Below are 15,729 nucleotides of genomic sequence, written 5' to 3' on the forward strand. Positions count from 1 at the left end.
AAGAATTTACTTTGTTCAGCTGACTCCAGATTGACACTATGGAACACATAATCCCATACTCCATGAATCATGTGCATCACTTCCAAACCACAATTATTAATGCTGTTTTGGAAAACAGAGGTTCCAAATCAAATTATTTCCCCCACATGGTACAGTACGGGATGCCTGCACTATTTGATGCTATTGGCATAGAGTAATTACTGAAAAGGAGATAATTACATAAGTTCTGTTGTTTAAAGTGCACTGATCCCTTATCAGTGCACAGCACTTCAAGGCCTGCATAGAGTAAGGCTATTTTATGTCACAGATAATGAAAAAGTGCTTCAAATGACAAAGTTGGCATCAGAGAGCTTACATAGGAGAACTCCCCTTCATTACTCTACAACTTTCCAAAACCATGTCAGAATAACAGTTTCAGTATCTTTGGTTGCAGGTTTATACTACACTGAAAACAGCCAGAACGCAAAGCAAATATTACTGCATCCTTAGGAAGCGTGAACTCTTAATTACAGTGTTACCTCACCTATTACTCTATTGTTTCACAGCACTTAGGGTAAGCCTACGTGGTCTTTTGCAGGTAGGTGCAAATGTCTTCTCCTCCTGCTGCTGGCTGACTGCAATTCAGCTCTGAATCACAACCAATACAGCCACAGTTCACGCCTCCATCCCAGGATTTCATCAGAAAGGCCCACTCAGAGTGATACAGACAGCCCTCTAAGGCTCTGCCCTCAGAGGTTTGTCATCATTTCTTGTCAAAACTGAGTTTCATAGCTTGAGTCCTGTGGTAACCGCAGCAACACAATTTCTGCATCAGAGTTCTGCTGCGTTCAGCCAGAAAAAGACCCAGACTGAGTGAATTTACCTCAATCATCAAAAGATTATGTAGACATGACTTTGACACAATTCCTTCCCGATTCGTCTCTTAGACCTGTGAACAGTACTCATCGCAACTTGTTCATAGAAGGGTAAGAGATAAAAGGAATGTGCCGCTTCTTTGCATGGATTTAGTAGGGTTTATAAATTCCTTCCACCGGCTAGTTCAAAGTCCTCAGCATTCCTGCAGTTTACCTTGTAATTTTGTTCTTTTTTTTATAAAATCTCTTTTCCATGGAGCACTATGTGAAAAGGATGCTGTTCTACCCTCTGCATGTGCTAATGCACTTCTTCACAAACGGCACTGTAATTCTGTGGAATTTTAACTTCTTAAACAACGGGGTAGGGATGATAAGATGTATAAACTTTTTTTCCTTTTCAATGCATCTTAAGAAAATGTACAGTAGAGCAATTCATAGGGACTGAAAATTTCCAGTGCAATTTCACATTTGCTGTATAAAGCTCACTTGTAAGTCCATTGGTCTGAATGGTATAATTGCAGCTCACAGAGTGGAGGCATGTTGAGAGAAACTCTAAGTCACTCCAGGAGCTGGTGTACCGGCAGAGATAAACTGAAGAAATAATGTCAGTCCAAGAGCTAGACTGGAGCATTCTAGCAAATATTTTCTCTAATTGCATTCCAAAACAAAAATGGTCTTCCATCTGTTTGTATGTCTTTGTAGGAAGCTGCAGTGACACTCTGTTTGGACCCACAATAGTCACAAAGTCATTTATAGGAACCTCCACAAGATCATTCAGTCTTACACAGTTACAAAGAACTATGACTTTAACAGGATGAACTGCCTGGAGGACCCATGTTTCTCCATTGACTGCAGAGGGACAGGGCTTGACTAGACACCTAAATTGCACAGAGCTAAAACCAGGTGAGGTTAATGCTCTGATGACATTGAGGTGGAAATGATAAGCATTAAATTTGCAGTATCAGTTCTTCCGCAGATTAGGTCTACAATGGGTAAATGGAATGAAAGCACAGAATAACGCTTAATATGCAAAGTATTCAAAAAATCCCTATCAATGTCTTTTATCTCTGCTTTCATGCATATTCCCAGTCTCTAAATGCTAAGTGGTAGCATGGGACTACTTATTCTTTAAATCTAAAGTGCATGCTCAGTTCCAGTATGTACAGTCAGCACTCCAGCAGAGTTTCCATTTTCAGCACATTTCAAAAGAAGTGAACTGGTTGACGAAAACCTGTACCATAATGATCTGAAGTGTAGTAGCATCAGGAATGATTGAAACCCTGAGACTTTTCTCAGCTCAGAAAAGGGAGTCAGAGCTCTAAATGTTCTATCCCACCTTACTGCAATTGGACTGAAATGGATGGATAGGGACACATTTTCTTCCATCCTAAATAACTTCTGTGAAATCAGCTAGTAGTCTTAGTTAGTGTCCTAATCAAATGTCCAACATCAGAGAAGTTACTATTATGACTGAAAAGCTCTTATGACATGGAGACTTCTTCCTTACCTGCCACGTGTGACTGCAACACCTCCAAGACGAGTTTGATGCTGTTGGCTACAGAATTTAACTCCAATGCTTTCACCGTTTTTCTACCATGTATGTGTATATGTATGTATATTTGCATGTATAATTATGCCTCCCTCTGGCATCATTTACAGGCCCTAGAAATCCTTTCTGCTCTGCTGGTTTTTTTTGTTTGTATGCTATTGAACAACATCTTCGCAGAAACAAATCTCAGCATAAAAACAGAGTACTTAATGACTACTCAAAGAGACTTTCTGTAACAAATGGATTCCAATATGATAATAGTTTACTAAGCAGGCTTTGTATCTCTAAGAACTTCAAACTGTCTTGAGCAGAATATAGATTTTTCTAAGACAGGGTTAACATGAGATTTTTTGTGAACATTGGTGTGTCCTTCAGGCTTGAAATTCAGCAGTGATCTTACCACTGTTTATTTTGCCAGACAACTGGCACAACCACATTGTCACTGACCTCCCTGTGCTTATGCAGGCTTTTATATTGTAGCTGGGTGAGCTGGGAAAAATCCTCCACGGAGCTCTCATCTGCCTCTTAGCTTTTATTCCCAAAACTGAAATGGGTAAAGATTTTTTTTAATTCTTTTGGACTTGAAATCACCAGTAGATCTTCTCTCTGAGACGCAGAGTCTATTAAAACTTTGTGCTTGGTCGTAGTTCCACTTCAAGAAACAAAAAAATGATTTCTGACTTTGCAGCGGATTAAAAATATATCACCGAGCTCAGGCACAGCATAGCTCGGGTGCAAAAACTCCAGTGACAATTGCAAGAGAAATAAAATATGTACTTAATCATCCAGGCAGCCTCGCTGAGTTCCACTGATTTTTGATTAAGCAGAACAGACAGATAAACACAACTAACATTGTCCTTCCAATCAGTGGCCTCTGCATGAAATCAATGCTTCTGTATTACACTGGAGTTAAAAGGCCCTTATCAAGAGAAAATTCTTATTTCATGAAAGACCTACTGTGCTTGTGTTATTCACAATGTATTGCACAATTCTTGCCATTTAAATCACAGGCATTTTGCAGACATAGAAGGGTTGTTATTGTTTTTTTTTCCTCATAATCGCTCTTCCTGTTGCTTCTAATTTAACATCTATTGTAAATACACTCAATGGGTCGATTTCGCTCTCACTTACGAAGTCCACTTAATCTTCCCAGGATCCATGAAAAGCTTTTTGGTTCGGTAATGATGCAGGAACATTTTTAAGAGAATTTCAAGGAGAGGGTTTTTTTATTTTTTAATTAAGGTTTTAGACAGGATAAACATCATTCTCAATGACAGCCTGCCCAATCCCAATGCTTTATATTAAGGAACGTGCAAAGGACTTTGTGCATAAAGGATGAAGGATATTAAGGAATGTGCAAAGAAATTGTGCATAAAGGATGAAGAGGTTGAATGCTAGTCCCAGAATTTAGGTTGGATGTGTGAAAACCTACAGGAGTGGCTTTTCCATTTCTGTAGAAAGCTCCATGGAAACTCCATTTCCAGAAGTCAATGGCCTCAAAAGTTTTCATATTCCAACAAGGCATTTCTTTATTTCTGTATTGTTCAGCAAGAATAAATATCCCACTTCCATATGTCACAAATTCACCTAAAGGTGACGTGCAACTTTGTGAAAACCACTTCCCTATATTTTGAAAACCTGTAAAACATACTTCACATAGTTGCAGAGTCTCAGCTGCACTATGAAAAGTCATTTTTTTGCCACATACCTTTTTTTTGTTGGTGGGACAAATGTAGAAATTGTCAATAACAGTGGCAATCCCAGGCTGTAGATTCAACTTTGTGTATAACGTCCCAAAATCTGAGGACCTGAAAGAAATCAAACATCTGTAAGTGCTCTCTTCTAAAGGCTTCCGCATTGAAACTCTGCAAAAAAACCCCACTTTGTAGCAGTAACTATCACTTTTCAATGCTTCTCTGCCATCCTTTTGCTCTTTTCAGTGCTCATTAGCTAAAAGAAATTAAAAGAAACCTGCCACTATTAAGAATATTTTCCTAGGTTTGAAAAAACATGGCTAGTTCTGTCTGTATTTTGCAGTTCTGTGCGGTGCTAGTTTTCATCCTGACACCGCACTGCGCAGTGGCAGAAGCACAACACGTATACCTTTCCATCACCACCCACAAGGTGGGAAAAGAGAGCTAAGCAGAGCAACGGCTCGTCTGCAAGTACTAACAGCACCTCCTCGGCTATGCAGAAAAAGAAGAGCTGATTTCAGAGCCCGGTGTTGCGTAAGAGAGCAATTTGGCCTGAGATCTGGAAGACTTGCAATGGACCGCTACCAGCTTTTGTACTTGATAAAGGTATCCATCCACTCCTCCAGCTCTTTTTCAGAGGATCACATAATTTTGAATGAATAAAAACAAAGTCAGTACTTGGCCATCAGTATGTCATACACACAAATCTATGAATATTTCAAATGTGGGCACTCTGCAGAAATTGTTTCATATTCCTGAAAAACCTGCAGTGAAAAATGGCATCTGTGCTATGCACCCGTGTCTGCAATGTCTAGTATAAAAAGATTGCACAAGTAAAATGTTAGCATAGGAAAACATTCATTAGTGAAACTCCATGCAAGTCACATCCAAAATTAAATCCCTTTGGATGAAGCCTCATTTGTTCTATATAGGATCAAATTGCACCATATGGTCTCTCCATATTTACAGTTTTTCCTTTCTTGTTTGGAAGAGGACTCAAACACATCTAAGGTACCTGTCCCTTCATCAGCAAGAAGCCAGCCCTAGGACAGACGGTTGGTGGGAGGACTTCCAGTCTATATGTCCTTTTCTTCACTGGAACAACAATCTCCTTTAAGAAACGGGGCTGAAGGTGCCCTGCCCGGTACCTCTGAGTTATTCAAACAAGCGGGAACAAGCAACACCTCTCATGTCCAAGAAAGCCAGGATGAGACCTGTGTCCCTGCCAGTGTGACACTGAGGACTGCTTATGCAGCAATTTCTGCCCTACAGCCCCATTCTACCATGTTCATTGCTCCCTGGGTGGGCTCTGTTGCCTCATACTCCTCGCCCAGGGCAGTCCCTGCTGAAATTGGTAGGAACATGGCCGAGTACAGTGAGAGTGAAAAGTGAGAAACCAAATCCCTGGCTGAGCATATACACCTTGACAGGTGGCTCAGAGCCTGAGGTCTCCTCCAAGCCACCTGAGGCAGAATGGTCCCCAAGGGGCTGGTGCCCAGAGGAGGCTGCAATGAGCACTGTGTGCCCACCCTCCACCCGCCCGTGTCCCAGTCCTGCCGGGGATGTTGCTTAAGTCAGAGGGCATGTGGTATGCAGCCAGAGGTGGCTACTTGGCAATCACACATCCAGCTTTCCACGTGATACAAGAACTTTCAGCTGTGGTCATGGAGCAGCTTTCTATGCCTTTGGCATCACCAAGCATATTGGGCACAGAACTGTATGCCTGGATCAGGCCCTAAGGGACACCAAGTAAAGAAGGGTTCATATTTACCTTGCTTTCCTTCCCTCCCTACCAGACAAAAAATGGCTGGGCATAAGCCTATGACACACAGACCACACTCACAGCCTAAAGTTGAGAGTTTATCTATTTTATAGTGACATCTGAATGGATTTGATCTGTTTTTTTTCCTCCATAATGTTGCTTCGCCTGACGATATACAGCAATACATTACAAAAGTTAATGGAATCACAGCAATTGAGTTTTGACAAATAATTATGTAGAAATCAAATACACACAATTGCACTGCACTGGGTGTTCAGCACCGAGCTAATTAAAATTCTAAGGGGAATAGGATGGACAGTGCTAAACCTAATTTGCTGGAGGTGTTTGACACAAAAGAAATTAAAGCAAAGACTAAAATACTGACTTCAGCCAGATGTACTGAAATCATGCAGAACAAGTATGTATGATGGAAACAGAACCTAGTCTATTCTCTTTGAGGAAAGAATATCAGGTCAGTGGCTTGCCCAGTAATAACACCCTGATATAATTCTCTGAACCTTAAAGATGATCCAATTTACTTTGAAGAGGCAGTTCCAGGATTAATACTATGGGACCACTGGAGAGTGACACTGCAGGAGGGACGGTGGCGGCAACTGTATCAAGGTATGAAAAGAGTACAGGCAGGAAGCCCAAAGAGGATAAGCCATTTCAAAGATAAAAAGTTCCAGTCTAAATCTTCCTCTTCTAATTCTCATGACTTATATAAAGTACTACAAGAAAAGAATAAAGTTGTAACAAAAAGAGTACGCTAAGGTAACGAAGGTATTTTCAGACAAAGGTAGAAAAACTATATAGTCAAAAATCTTTTATTTTCTCGTACAAATTAGCTATCTCAAGGGGAAAAAAAAATCCAATTCCAATCTGAGACAACAGGCTAATGCATATCCATAAAGGTACACCATGCCTAAGCAGGAAGAGCTGGATTGGCAGAAGATCTGTGGATCTGTGGAAAAATTTATTCAGACTCCCGAATCTTTTTTACTATAATCCAACCTTGAGGGAGCCCAGGAATGTCAGCCCAAATGTACTCTTTGAGACATTTACATACAAGAGGGCATAGTTCAAGGACATCATTCAGGGAAAGCACTGTCCAAAATAATTGGTTTTCTAAATCTGCTATAATCCAGAGAAAACAGGTCACTATGACTTTTTTACTTGAGATACAAATTTCAAGTTCCTGACTCTGCATATATAAAGAATTAACATTTTGTAGCACACAGCTAGAACAGAATTCCCTGTAATTTCACTACTGGTTACAGACAGGGCTGGGAAGAATGAATTCTGGGATCTCAGAGCATGCCTATTTCAAGAATATATTAAGAAGAAGCACAAATTGTGTTTTGTACCAAATTCAGGAGAGGAGGAGCCCTTTATGCCCTTCCAGTCACAAAGAGATTTTTTTTGTGTGTTAAAAACCAAACTTGTGCTGTGTCAAAAGCGTTAAGGAGAGGGAAAAAACCCACCAATGAACCATCTGTGTTTATCAGGATAAATACATTCTCTTTCCTCCCTAAAAATTAATTTAAAGATATTTCAAGGTATAATGCAAAGAGGATACACAAGTACCTGACAAGAAGAGTAAAACATCCTTCTATAGCATGGTTTATTTGCAGTGGTAGCTCAACAGCACAACTCCATAAACCAGAGCAAGAAATTTAAACCAGAGCAGATTTCGTAAAGATGGGCCTGACCTGTGGTTCTGAGTGATCTGGATGCAGTTAGTGCCCATTTCGGCTTTCTCTGAGACATTCCAGGGGATACAGCAAGCTGTCCACGGGCTGCTTCTGGCTGCTGCTTATCCACCTGTGCACTACAGGCTACAGATTGTATGGATGTTTCTAAGCATGGCAAAACTCAGCGAAGGACTCACAGGAAACACACCTTTCAGTATTCAGGTGACGGGCCATTCAAGACAGGTAGGACCATCGGGTGCTGGAATGCCAGGATTACTCATGTACTGATGCAGGCACCACACAACCTGTTTCTGACAGGGCCTGTAGCTGGGTAATAGCTTCTTTGAAAGTGTGTACATCTGCTGCAATATGTGCCATTCTTTTTTTTTTCTTTAAGGAAAAATCACTTGTCACTGTAACAGCGGCGTGTTGAAATAACAATTATCAAAATCAAACAATGACATTACAGCACAGACAGAAGCATGTCTTTTTAGCTTGTTTTAATACTGTGAGCTCAAATGATAGTTGGGAAAACTTCCAAGTGGTACAGAAATGTACCCTGATGAAACAAAACTTCCAAAGCCCCTAAACCTGAGGGAATTTGGGTCTCGTCCTTAAAAATGTAACTTTTTTATATTTGAGCTAAAATAAGTCTATGTCTAACATAATTTGGAACTGTACCTGAACGCTGAGTCTGGACATCTTCCAACAGAAATATTGAGAATGAAGAAGAAATTTAACAGATACCAAAAAAGACATGAACCAAATGTTTGCCTGTCTAAACTTTGCTATCATTATACAGCTCTCCACTGATGACTCACACCTATGATTCAGTATTGCTCATTATTAGTTGTTTTTCCAGATAATATTTACAAGCATATATTAAAATATATATATAAGAAACATTAAAATGTATATAGTAAGATGTTAATGAAACTTTTGAGAGAGATCAAAATTGCATTCCCCAGTCAAATTCCATACTCAAAGAAAATGTCAACTGCAAATGCTTCCTTCCCTGTTTTCTTTTATTTTTAATGAATTGAAGAGATGCACTGGAAAGAGAATGTTTGCAACACTTAATACACATGTTGATCAGATTTCCTCTACCTTTTCTCCTTGAAAATTAACTCAAGCTCCTTTCTAGCCAAATGAGCCATAGTGTACAAGCTCTACGAACTGAAAATCCTGGAAGGCAACAATGAAGATATTTCAAATGACTCATGGATTATTTAACTAGTAAAACAAAAATAAAACATTTGGAAAAAAAACCCATAGGAAAGATCTGCTGTTTAGATTATTGTAAGTTGTTGAAACAAAAAGATTCAATTGAGGTGCACATGACAGTATCAAGGAAGAGTGGATCTGTGCATAACACTCGCTGGACTACTTCCCACTAAATTTTCTCCAGACTGTACTTACATTCTTTACATACTGTAAAACAATCCAGTATTTACATCATGAACTTTAAAGTGCAAGAGAAATTAATTCAGGTTCTTGCTCTATCACATACTTCTGTCTAACACCAGGATTGCCTTTGTGTTCTAGTCCTTCATCTGAAAAATAGAGACAACACTATCTCCTATATCTCAAATGTCTGTAAGGAAAATAGATATCTATAGGATAGAGTAATAAGGGACTGGCTGACGGAGTATCTAAAACAGATACATCAGAAGTTCCAACAACAAATGCCAGGACAAACCTACTGAAAAGAAAGTAACCAGAGGAATATCATTAAAGAAGTGGTACACTAATGTATCGTCATTACTTAAACAGCACAGCAGGGCTCTTATATGTACAACGTGGAAATTGCACAGACAATGGTTAGCCTCATACAATCTTTTTGAACAACAAAAAAAACCCCAAACCCCAAAGCCTTTCTTCAGAGTAGAAACACATTGTAATGTTGGGTTCCAATATCTGACTCACGTATCGAGGAATTCATGCAGATGAAAGTTTCTCCAAAGGCTGTAGAAGAGTATGACTCCTAGCAATCCAATTAACAGCTTACTCATCAGCTATCAGCTCTGCTGGAGTACTTTCTGAAAATACCTCTCTCTCTGCTTTCCAGAGAAGTTGAGCCTTTTTGAAGTTACATATTTTTCCTCTCAAAACCAGATATATAGAAAAGTTTCTTCCTTAATCCAGTTTTACACTAAAGAATCAATGGCATAGGCAAGAGCTAACAGATAAACAGTTTACCAACTTCAAATTTAGGCAATACAGAGTTTACCCTTTTTTCCAAAAGCACTACAAAGATGAATGTATCCTGTTTTTACTTACCAGTCCATTACTGGTAACATATATTGATCACATATGCTGATACCACAAATATTTTTAAGAAATGTGAATTATTACAACAGCCTTTTTGGCTGAAGTGATCTGCTCTGTAATGCTCTCATGAGTACAGAACATGGTGCAACTCTGCATTTATACAGTTATAGAAATTCCTTCCCATTTTTACAGGTATTATGTGCACATGAAGAGCCCTATAGTCTCAGCCACTACATGGGAGCACAATAAGGGACAGACGGCCATTCATAGTAGCTTTTTAGTGACCTGTAAATATATATTTGATTGTGAAATACTGACTTAAAAAATCCACAGAAAAAAACCCAAATGAAACGAGAACACTGAACAGCTGTATTCATATCGAGTGAGAACTCACGGAGGATCAAAATGTCACAAATTCTAGAACTGGACTTTTATTCAATGCATTAAACATACCCAATTCAACTGGCTTCACCAAGACAGAAAAACAGTCCTCTGTAGCTGATAATAAAAGCAAAGATTACCCTGCTAGGTGACTTTAGGGAGTCAGATCCTTTCTCGGGAACTATGGTTACCAACTTCACAGTGAGGAATAGGACACGGCCTTATTTTGCAATGTAGTTGAAAATCACAGAAGACAAATGCTAAACAATGCTACTCATTGGCTTCTCCTCTGAGAACCTGGCTACACAGTACCTGGGCTGACTGTGCCCCATACGGGCATGCCAGGCTACAACTTTCTATCTTGATGTTGCTATTACCTTTGCAGAAAGTGTTTCGAAGGCCTCCTTTTCCAGGAGTTACCCTGTCTCAGAGCTGTCTGGACACAAACCTTCGCACGGTAAGGAACCATTCATGGTTTTTCATGAGTGAATGTGGAAGGTGATAAACAGAGCTCTATGTACGGATGGGGGTGTTACTTGGTGCAGAAATTCAAGCTATATAATATGTACTTATGTACTGTAACATGTTTTCCCTTACTGGTATCTTCTGCCATGCCTTTATTGAGTACTGTTTTTGGTTAATTACTTAATCTGTACAATACACACACACACTTAAACTCTAATAGTTAGCGCTGTGATTTTAGCATATACTACATATCTTTCAGCACTGTATTTAAACATTCCTACTCTGCATAGTCTCACTGTACACCACCACAGTTACCTTTTGCAGCCCTTCATTAGTCCTTCAATATACCACAACCATCCTGCTCATTACCCTATAATTGCACTGCTCATCAGTTACATTTTCAAGCTCCTCATTACTTTGCTCCAATAATTAGACTTTGTATTTTACAGGCCTGTAAAACATCGCATTAGCTTCTATTAGCTGCAGCCACCACCTTTTCTCCCAGAAACTGTTAGTTTAGGTAGGACACCTATTTTGAAACTCCTGCCTTGGTGCATTAATTCCATCACGAACACACAGCACTCGCTGACGGCACGTCTTGGAAGGTACAGCCTGTAGCCACGCTTGCAGTACACAGATATTTGTGATGAATCCGTTCAACCATGAAACAAGCAGTGTCACAGTGACAAAGCAGACAAGATGCAGCCAAGAAGACAGGGTTATGTCTTACTTTTGTAAAAAGTAAAAGCTCTGCGTTATTTCTTCCTTTGTAGCTTTGCAAACCAGGTGGGGCTGGGGCAGGGACAGGGGCTGGGGCTGGGGCTGGGGCAGGGACAGGGGCAGGGGCAGGGGCAGGGGCAGGGGCAGGGGCTGGGGCAGGCAGGGGAGCGTGCAGCCCTCGGGGTGCAGTTGCCAGACACAGCCGGGCCTGGGGGCACCTTAAAAATTCCCCACCATCGTTCTACCCCAGCCATTTGCTCCTGTTAAAAACAAAACAACTGAAAGGACCCACGTTCAAATGAATGGTTTTGAAGACTTATTTTTAACTGGGATCATTTCAGTAATCCTGTTTACAACTCACTCCCACAAACAGTTGTAGAGGCCTAAATAAGTGAGTAGAAAATGAGAATGAAACGGTGGAAAATTGGAAAAGATAAATTCCTTACCACGTTTTCTTCACTGAATTCAATGTATCATGTAACTAACCCTTAGTGTGCAAGCACTTATCCTATGAAACAGTCCTGTGTAGATTTAGTTTCAGTAGCTGCAAATGCTGCGTTGCATTAGTAGGTCTCAGCAAGGAATGGAGTATATCATGGAGTGTTTGAGGGGTTTGCTACTGAGAGACAGCTCTGGCATATTAGAAACATAAATAAAATACCAGAACTGATAACTCACACAGTGCTATAAAAATGATTAATATTAATTTGGGGTTTTTTTTATCATAAAAATGCTAGCTGGATTGGAGTACAGGAAGAATTTTACTGTTAGGTGTATATTTTTTAATAAAAAGGCTTTCCTTCACAACCTCAATTTATTATTTCTGAAAGTGCTGTGTTGGGGAAAAAAACAGTGGCTTCACTTAACTATTTAATTACTATCTACAAAAAAAATGAATACTTCGCTTCCTATATAATGTTAACTTCCTTCCACCAATCTGAACAAACAACAACCTTTGAAAAACAGGTGTGTTTGTTGAAAAATTAGGGAAAATAGACAAGAAAGAAAAGCCTTTGGTGCTAAAATGCAATACTCCAAAATTATGCTTACCAACCAGATTGCCAAAAGTGGAAACATCCTTATATCACTTCCAGTACCATTCCTCTTTTGTGAGTGCTGTGATTGGAAATGAATAATTACAAAGGAAAATTTCTCATCTCACATACTTGTGTTCTTTAGAGAAACAGGATGGTTTAAGAACATTTTCTTGAGGTTTCCAAGGAGCATTAAAATTCTCCACCATGGAAAAACGCTAGGTATTTTCCACAGCCCAGGCTTTTTATTTAAACCACTACACACAGCTGAAATATTTCTGAAACAACTTTATTCTCAGTCAGGCAGCTCCTTGGAAGGCAAGAATGATGTTAGGATGTATGAGAAGAGAGAATTTGGCCTTGTGCTTTCTGACCAGAACAGCAAGTTCTCTTGTAATTGCTGGATAGATCCAGCTACAACAAGAACATTTAGGAAATTAAAAAAGAACTGATAATTTAATAAATTGTATGTGCACATTCACATGTGATTATGCATTCCTCTACTAATGGGCTCTGCCAACTATAATAGTCAGCTACTTACTCTTCAATAAGTGGAACTCTTCTTTAACTCCATTTGTAGAAGTTTTTGCTTTTGCTGAAGTGCTGACCTCAACTTTATGATTGCTCCGGGGGAGGTGGGAGGGGGACTGAATTATACGGCTAGGTTGTAGCACTTTATAAAAAGGTAAATGAAGTCAATGTTTTCTCAGTAATTTGACTGTACTACACTGCACCTGAAGCCAAATGCTTGGCAGAACTAAGGGAGTAACTGGACATTTCTATAAAGAATGAAAATATCCTAAACAGTAAGAAAATACAGATAAATAGACTCTGGAAGGTATCAAGCCTTGTGCTGAGTGTATTAGAGACCCATCAACTGCCCCACGGTTGTCTGTTGTGGGTTTTCTGGCATGCTTCTCCGAAACTGCTAGTACACATCCGAGACGGAGGCTGGGCAGTGCCCAGATGCAGCACAAGTTCATCCACGATATAAGTTCCCATGTCCCCAGTGTCAAAGGAGTGATTATTCTAAGTTATTACAATTGCATCAGGAACAAAACGTTTACAAGGAACTTTAAGGCATCATTTTGAATTCCTCTCCTGCAATAGAAGTTCACCGTCTGTATCGAAAACACCACCTGCCTCACCCATGCCTGTCCATGAACGAGGTTGCCGTGATGTGTCTGAAGTCATGAAAACACTCGGGCAGTTAAACAAGATCAGGTTTTCCTAACAGCCTTTAAAATCACCGTGTGTCTGTGCCACCTGAACTGGCAGTCTGCAGAAGGCAGTGGGAAGGCCTGCAGTTAGCGGCGGGAGGAGGCACACCTGAGGGGGCTTCCACTGGGGGATTCAGATGCTCACAACCACCTCAGCAGGATTTGTTTCTGTTACTTGCTAATAACCCCAGTCATAATCTCCTAAGAGCCTTCTACAATTGCCGAAGCTTTTTTTTTTTTTAATTTATTTTGTTTAGAGCTTTCAGCAGCCAAATTTCCCTTGCAGCCGTTCTCCTGTAACTGCAGTGACACCTGGGGAGGGCCAAGCCCATCAGCTGTAGTTTGGCCTGCTGTTGAACTTGGCAAGCCAGCAGCACATAAAGCCCCAGCAGATGTTTCTGCTTTTATAGCAGCTCTTCCAAACCCTTGGCCAGACATAAATCCAAAATAGATCCAGAAAAGAGACAAACAGTGCCACCATCATGGCTCTTAAAATTAGAAGGCAGAACCAGCCTTTTCAGCAGGATCCCGAGAGACCATTAGCAGCAGAAGGTGCCGTGAAGTGTTCCCATAAATTATGCAGACAGATTACGAGGGCCAGCCACAGCAAATGCAGCACATTTTGCACTGCCTCGCAGTTTGCTAGGAAACGGAATCCTAAGACAAATACACGCATTTACATAGGAGTTTCCAAACTGAGAAGATCACACTTCATAGCAACAAGTACAGGAAGCAGGCGGTTTTAGGGCCATTAACGCTTTCACATGGATCTATGGTGCTTCCATGCCATGGTAATGAATGTTCTAAAAATAAAACAGCAAGGAGATGATCCTTGGCAGAATAAGTCTTCTGAATACATGCCATGCTGGATCTATTTTGTAAAAAGAAAGCCGTGCTAAGAGTGTGTTCACAGCTGACATTGTGCTTTACAAGAGAGAGGGTTGATATATGCCAGGGTGACATGCTAATACATTCGTTCACTTGATGATGACTAACTGCTCTTAACAGAAGCTCGGTCCACTATAAATTGTTGCCATGTAATTTCAAATGCAAGTGAAAGCAACCCCCACAGAATAAGATTAGCTCTCTACATTCAAAATAACACAAAGTACTCAAGGAGCTGAAAACGTCAATCACATTCTTTTCTGGCATTAAGGGAGACTAGGAGAAAAAAGTGACCCAGCGTCTAAAAAGGAGGAGTTCTTTTCATAGGGGTGAAGGTTATTACATGTTCTCCTGCTTCCTCTAGCTTCTACCATTCAAGCTCAGATGGAGTTGCCAGCAGAGGATGCAGCTCCGCAGGTCTAGGGCTGCAGGGATGTCTGGGGTCTCTTGCTGAGGATGGGACAGCCGGAGATGGGCTCCTTCCTTGCAGGAGCTCTGTGGTGAGAGAGGATCTGAGTCAACAAGCGAAGAGCTGCAAATGGAGGTCAGCAGACTTCACAGCATCCGAGATGACAGGAAAGAGATCCATGGGATCCTCTCTGAGACACTGCAGCTGTAACAGCCTGAATCGTCCCATGATGGTGAAGGCTGGAAGCTGTTAAGTCCTGGCACCAGGAGGAAAGCTCCTGCTCCATCTACAGATCTGCAACTACAGAATACCTTCAGTGCCCTGGAAGCACATGCGGGGCTGGGAGCAGTGTCCAGCAAAGCACTGAGCTGGCTGAGCCTGAGCTGCGCAGCAGTGCCAGGAGGAAGTGTCCGGTGATAATAGTTGAAGACTCCCCACTACAGTGGACAGAGGCCCCCATCTGCTGAGCTGCTCCGCTGTCTACGGAGGTTTGCTGCTTGTCAGGGGCTTGGATCCAGGATGTGGAAGACAGAGTGCCAAGTTTTTTCTATCCCTTAGATTATTAACCCGTGCTGCTCTTCTTCACGGACACCTACATGGGTGAGACCCAGGGGAGACCTGGACTGTACCAACCATGACTGTATGGCTCTGGGGGCAAAGGCCAAGGAGGGCCCAGGCTGTTTTCTCCTTGATCCTGGTAGTGTGGGGAAAGGGCTTGAGGAGGTGTAGAAGGATCCTGTAGGTTGATGCCTGGTTGTGCCCCTGGTGTTGACCATAGGATCCTCCTTGGT

General features: G+C 41.0%; 1 protein-coding gene across 9 annotated transcripts in view; it reads right to left on the minus strand.

Annotated features, from left to right (window-relative positions):
• The window catches only part of SORCS2 (sortilin related VPS10 domain containing receptor 2), a 645,075-nt gene that overhangs the window by 256,872 nt on the left and 372,474 nt on the right, over window positions 1-15,729 (minus strand). For all 9 annotated transcript variants that reach the window (XR_012775470.1, XR_012775469.1, XR_012775468.1 and 6 more), the window contains exon 3: window positions 4,112-4,211. Coding sequence is in view for 5 of the 9 variants with exons in the window: in XM_075499712.1 (XP_075355827.1) it covers window positions 4,112-4,211 (100 nt within the window). In the remaining 4 variants the exon portion in view is untranslated. The remainder of the gene's footprint in view (window positions 1-4,111; window positions 4,212-15,729) is intronic.

This window comes from Mycteria americana, chromosome 4 (genome assembly GCF_035582795.1).
Source record: "Mycteria americana isolate JAX WOST 10 ecotype Jacksonville Zoo and Gardens chromosome 4, USCA_MyAme_1.0, whole genome shotgun sequence".
Taxonomy (NCBI): Eukaryota; Metazoa; Chordata; class Aves; order Ciconiiformes; family Ciconiidae; genus Mycteria; species Mycteria americana.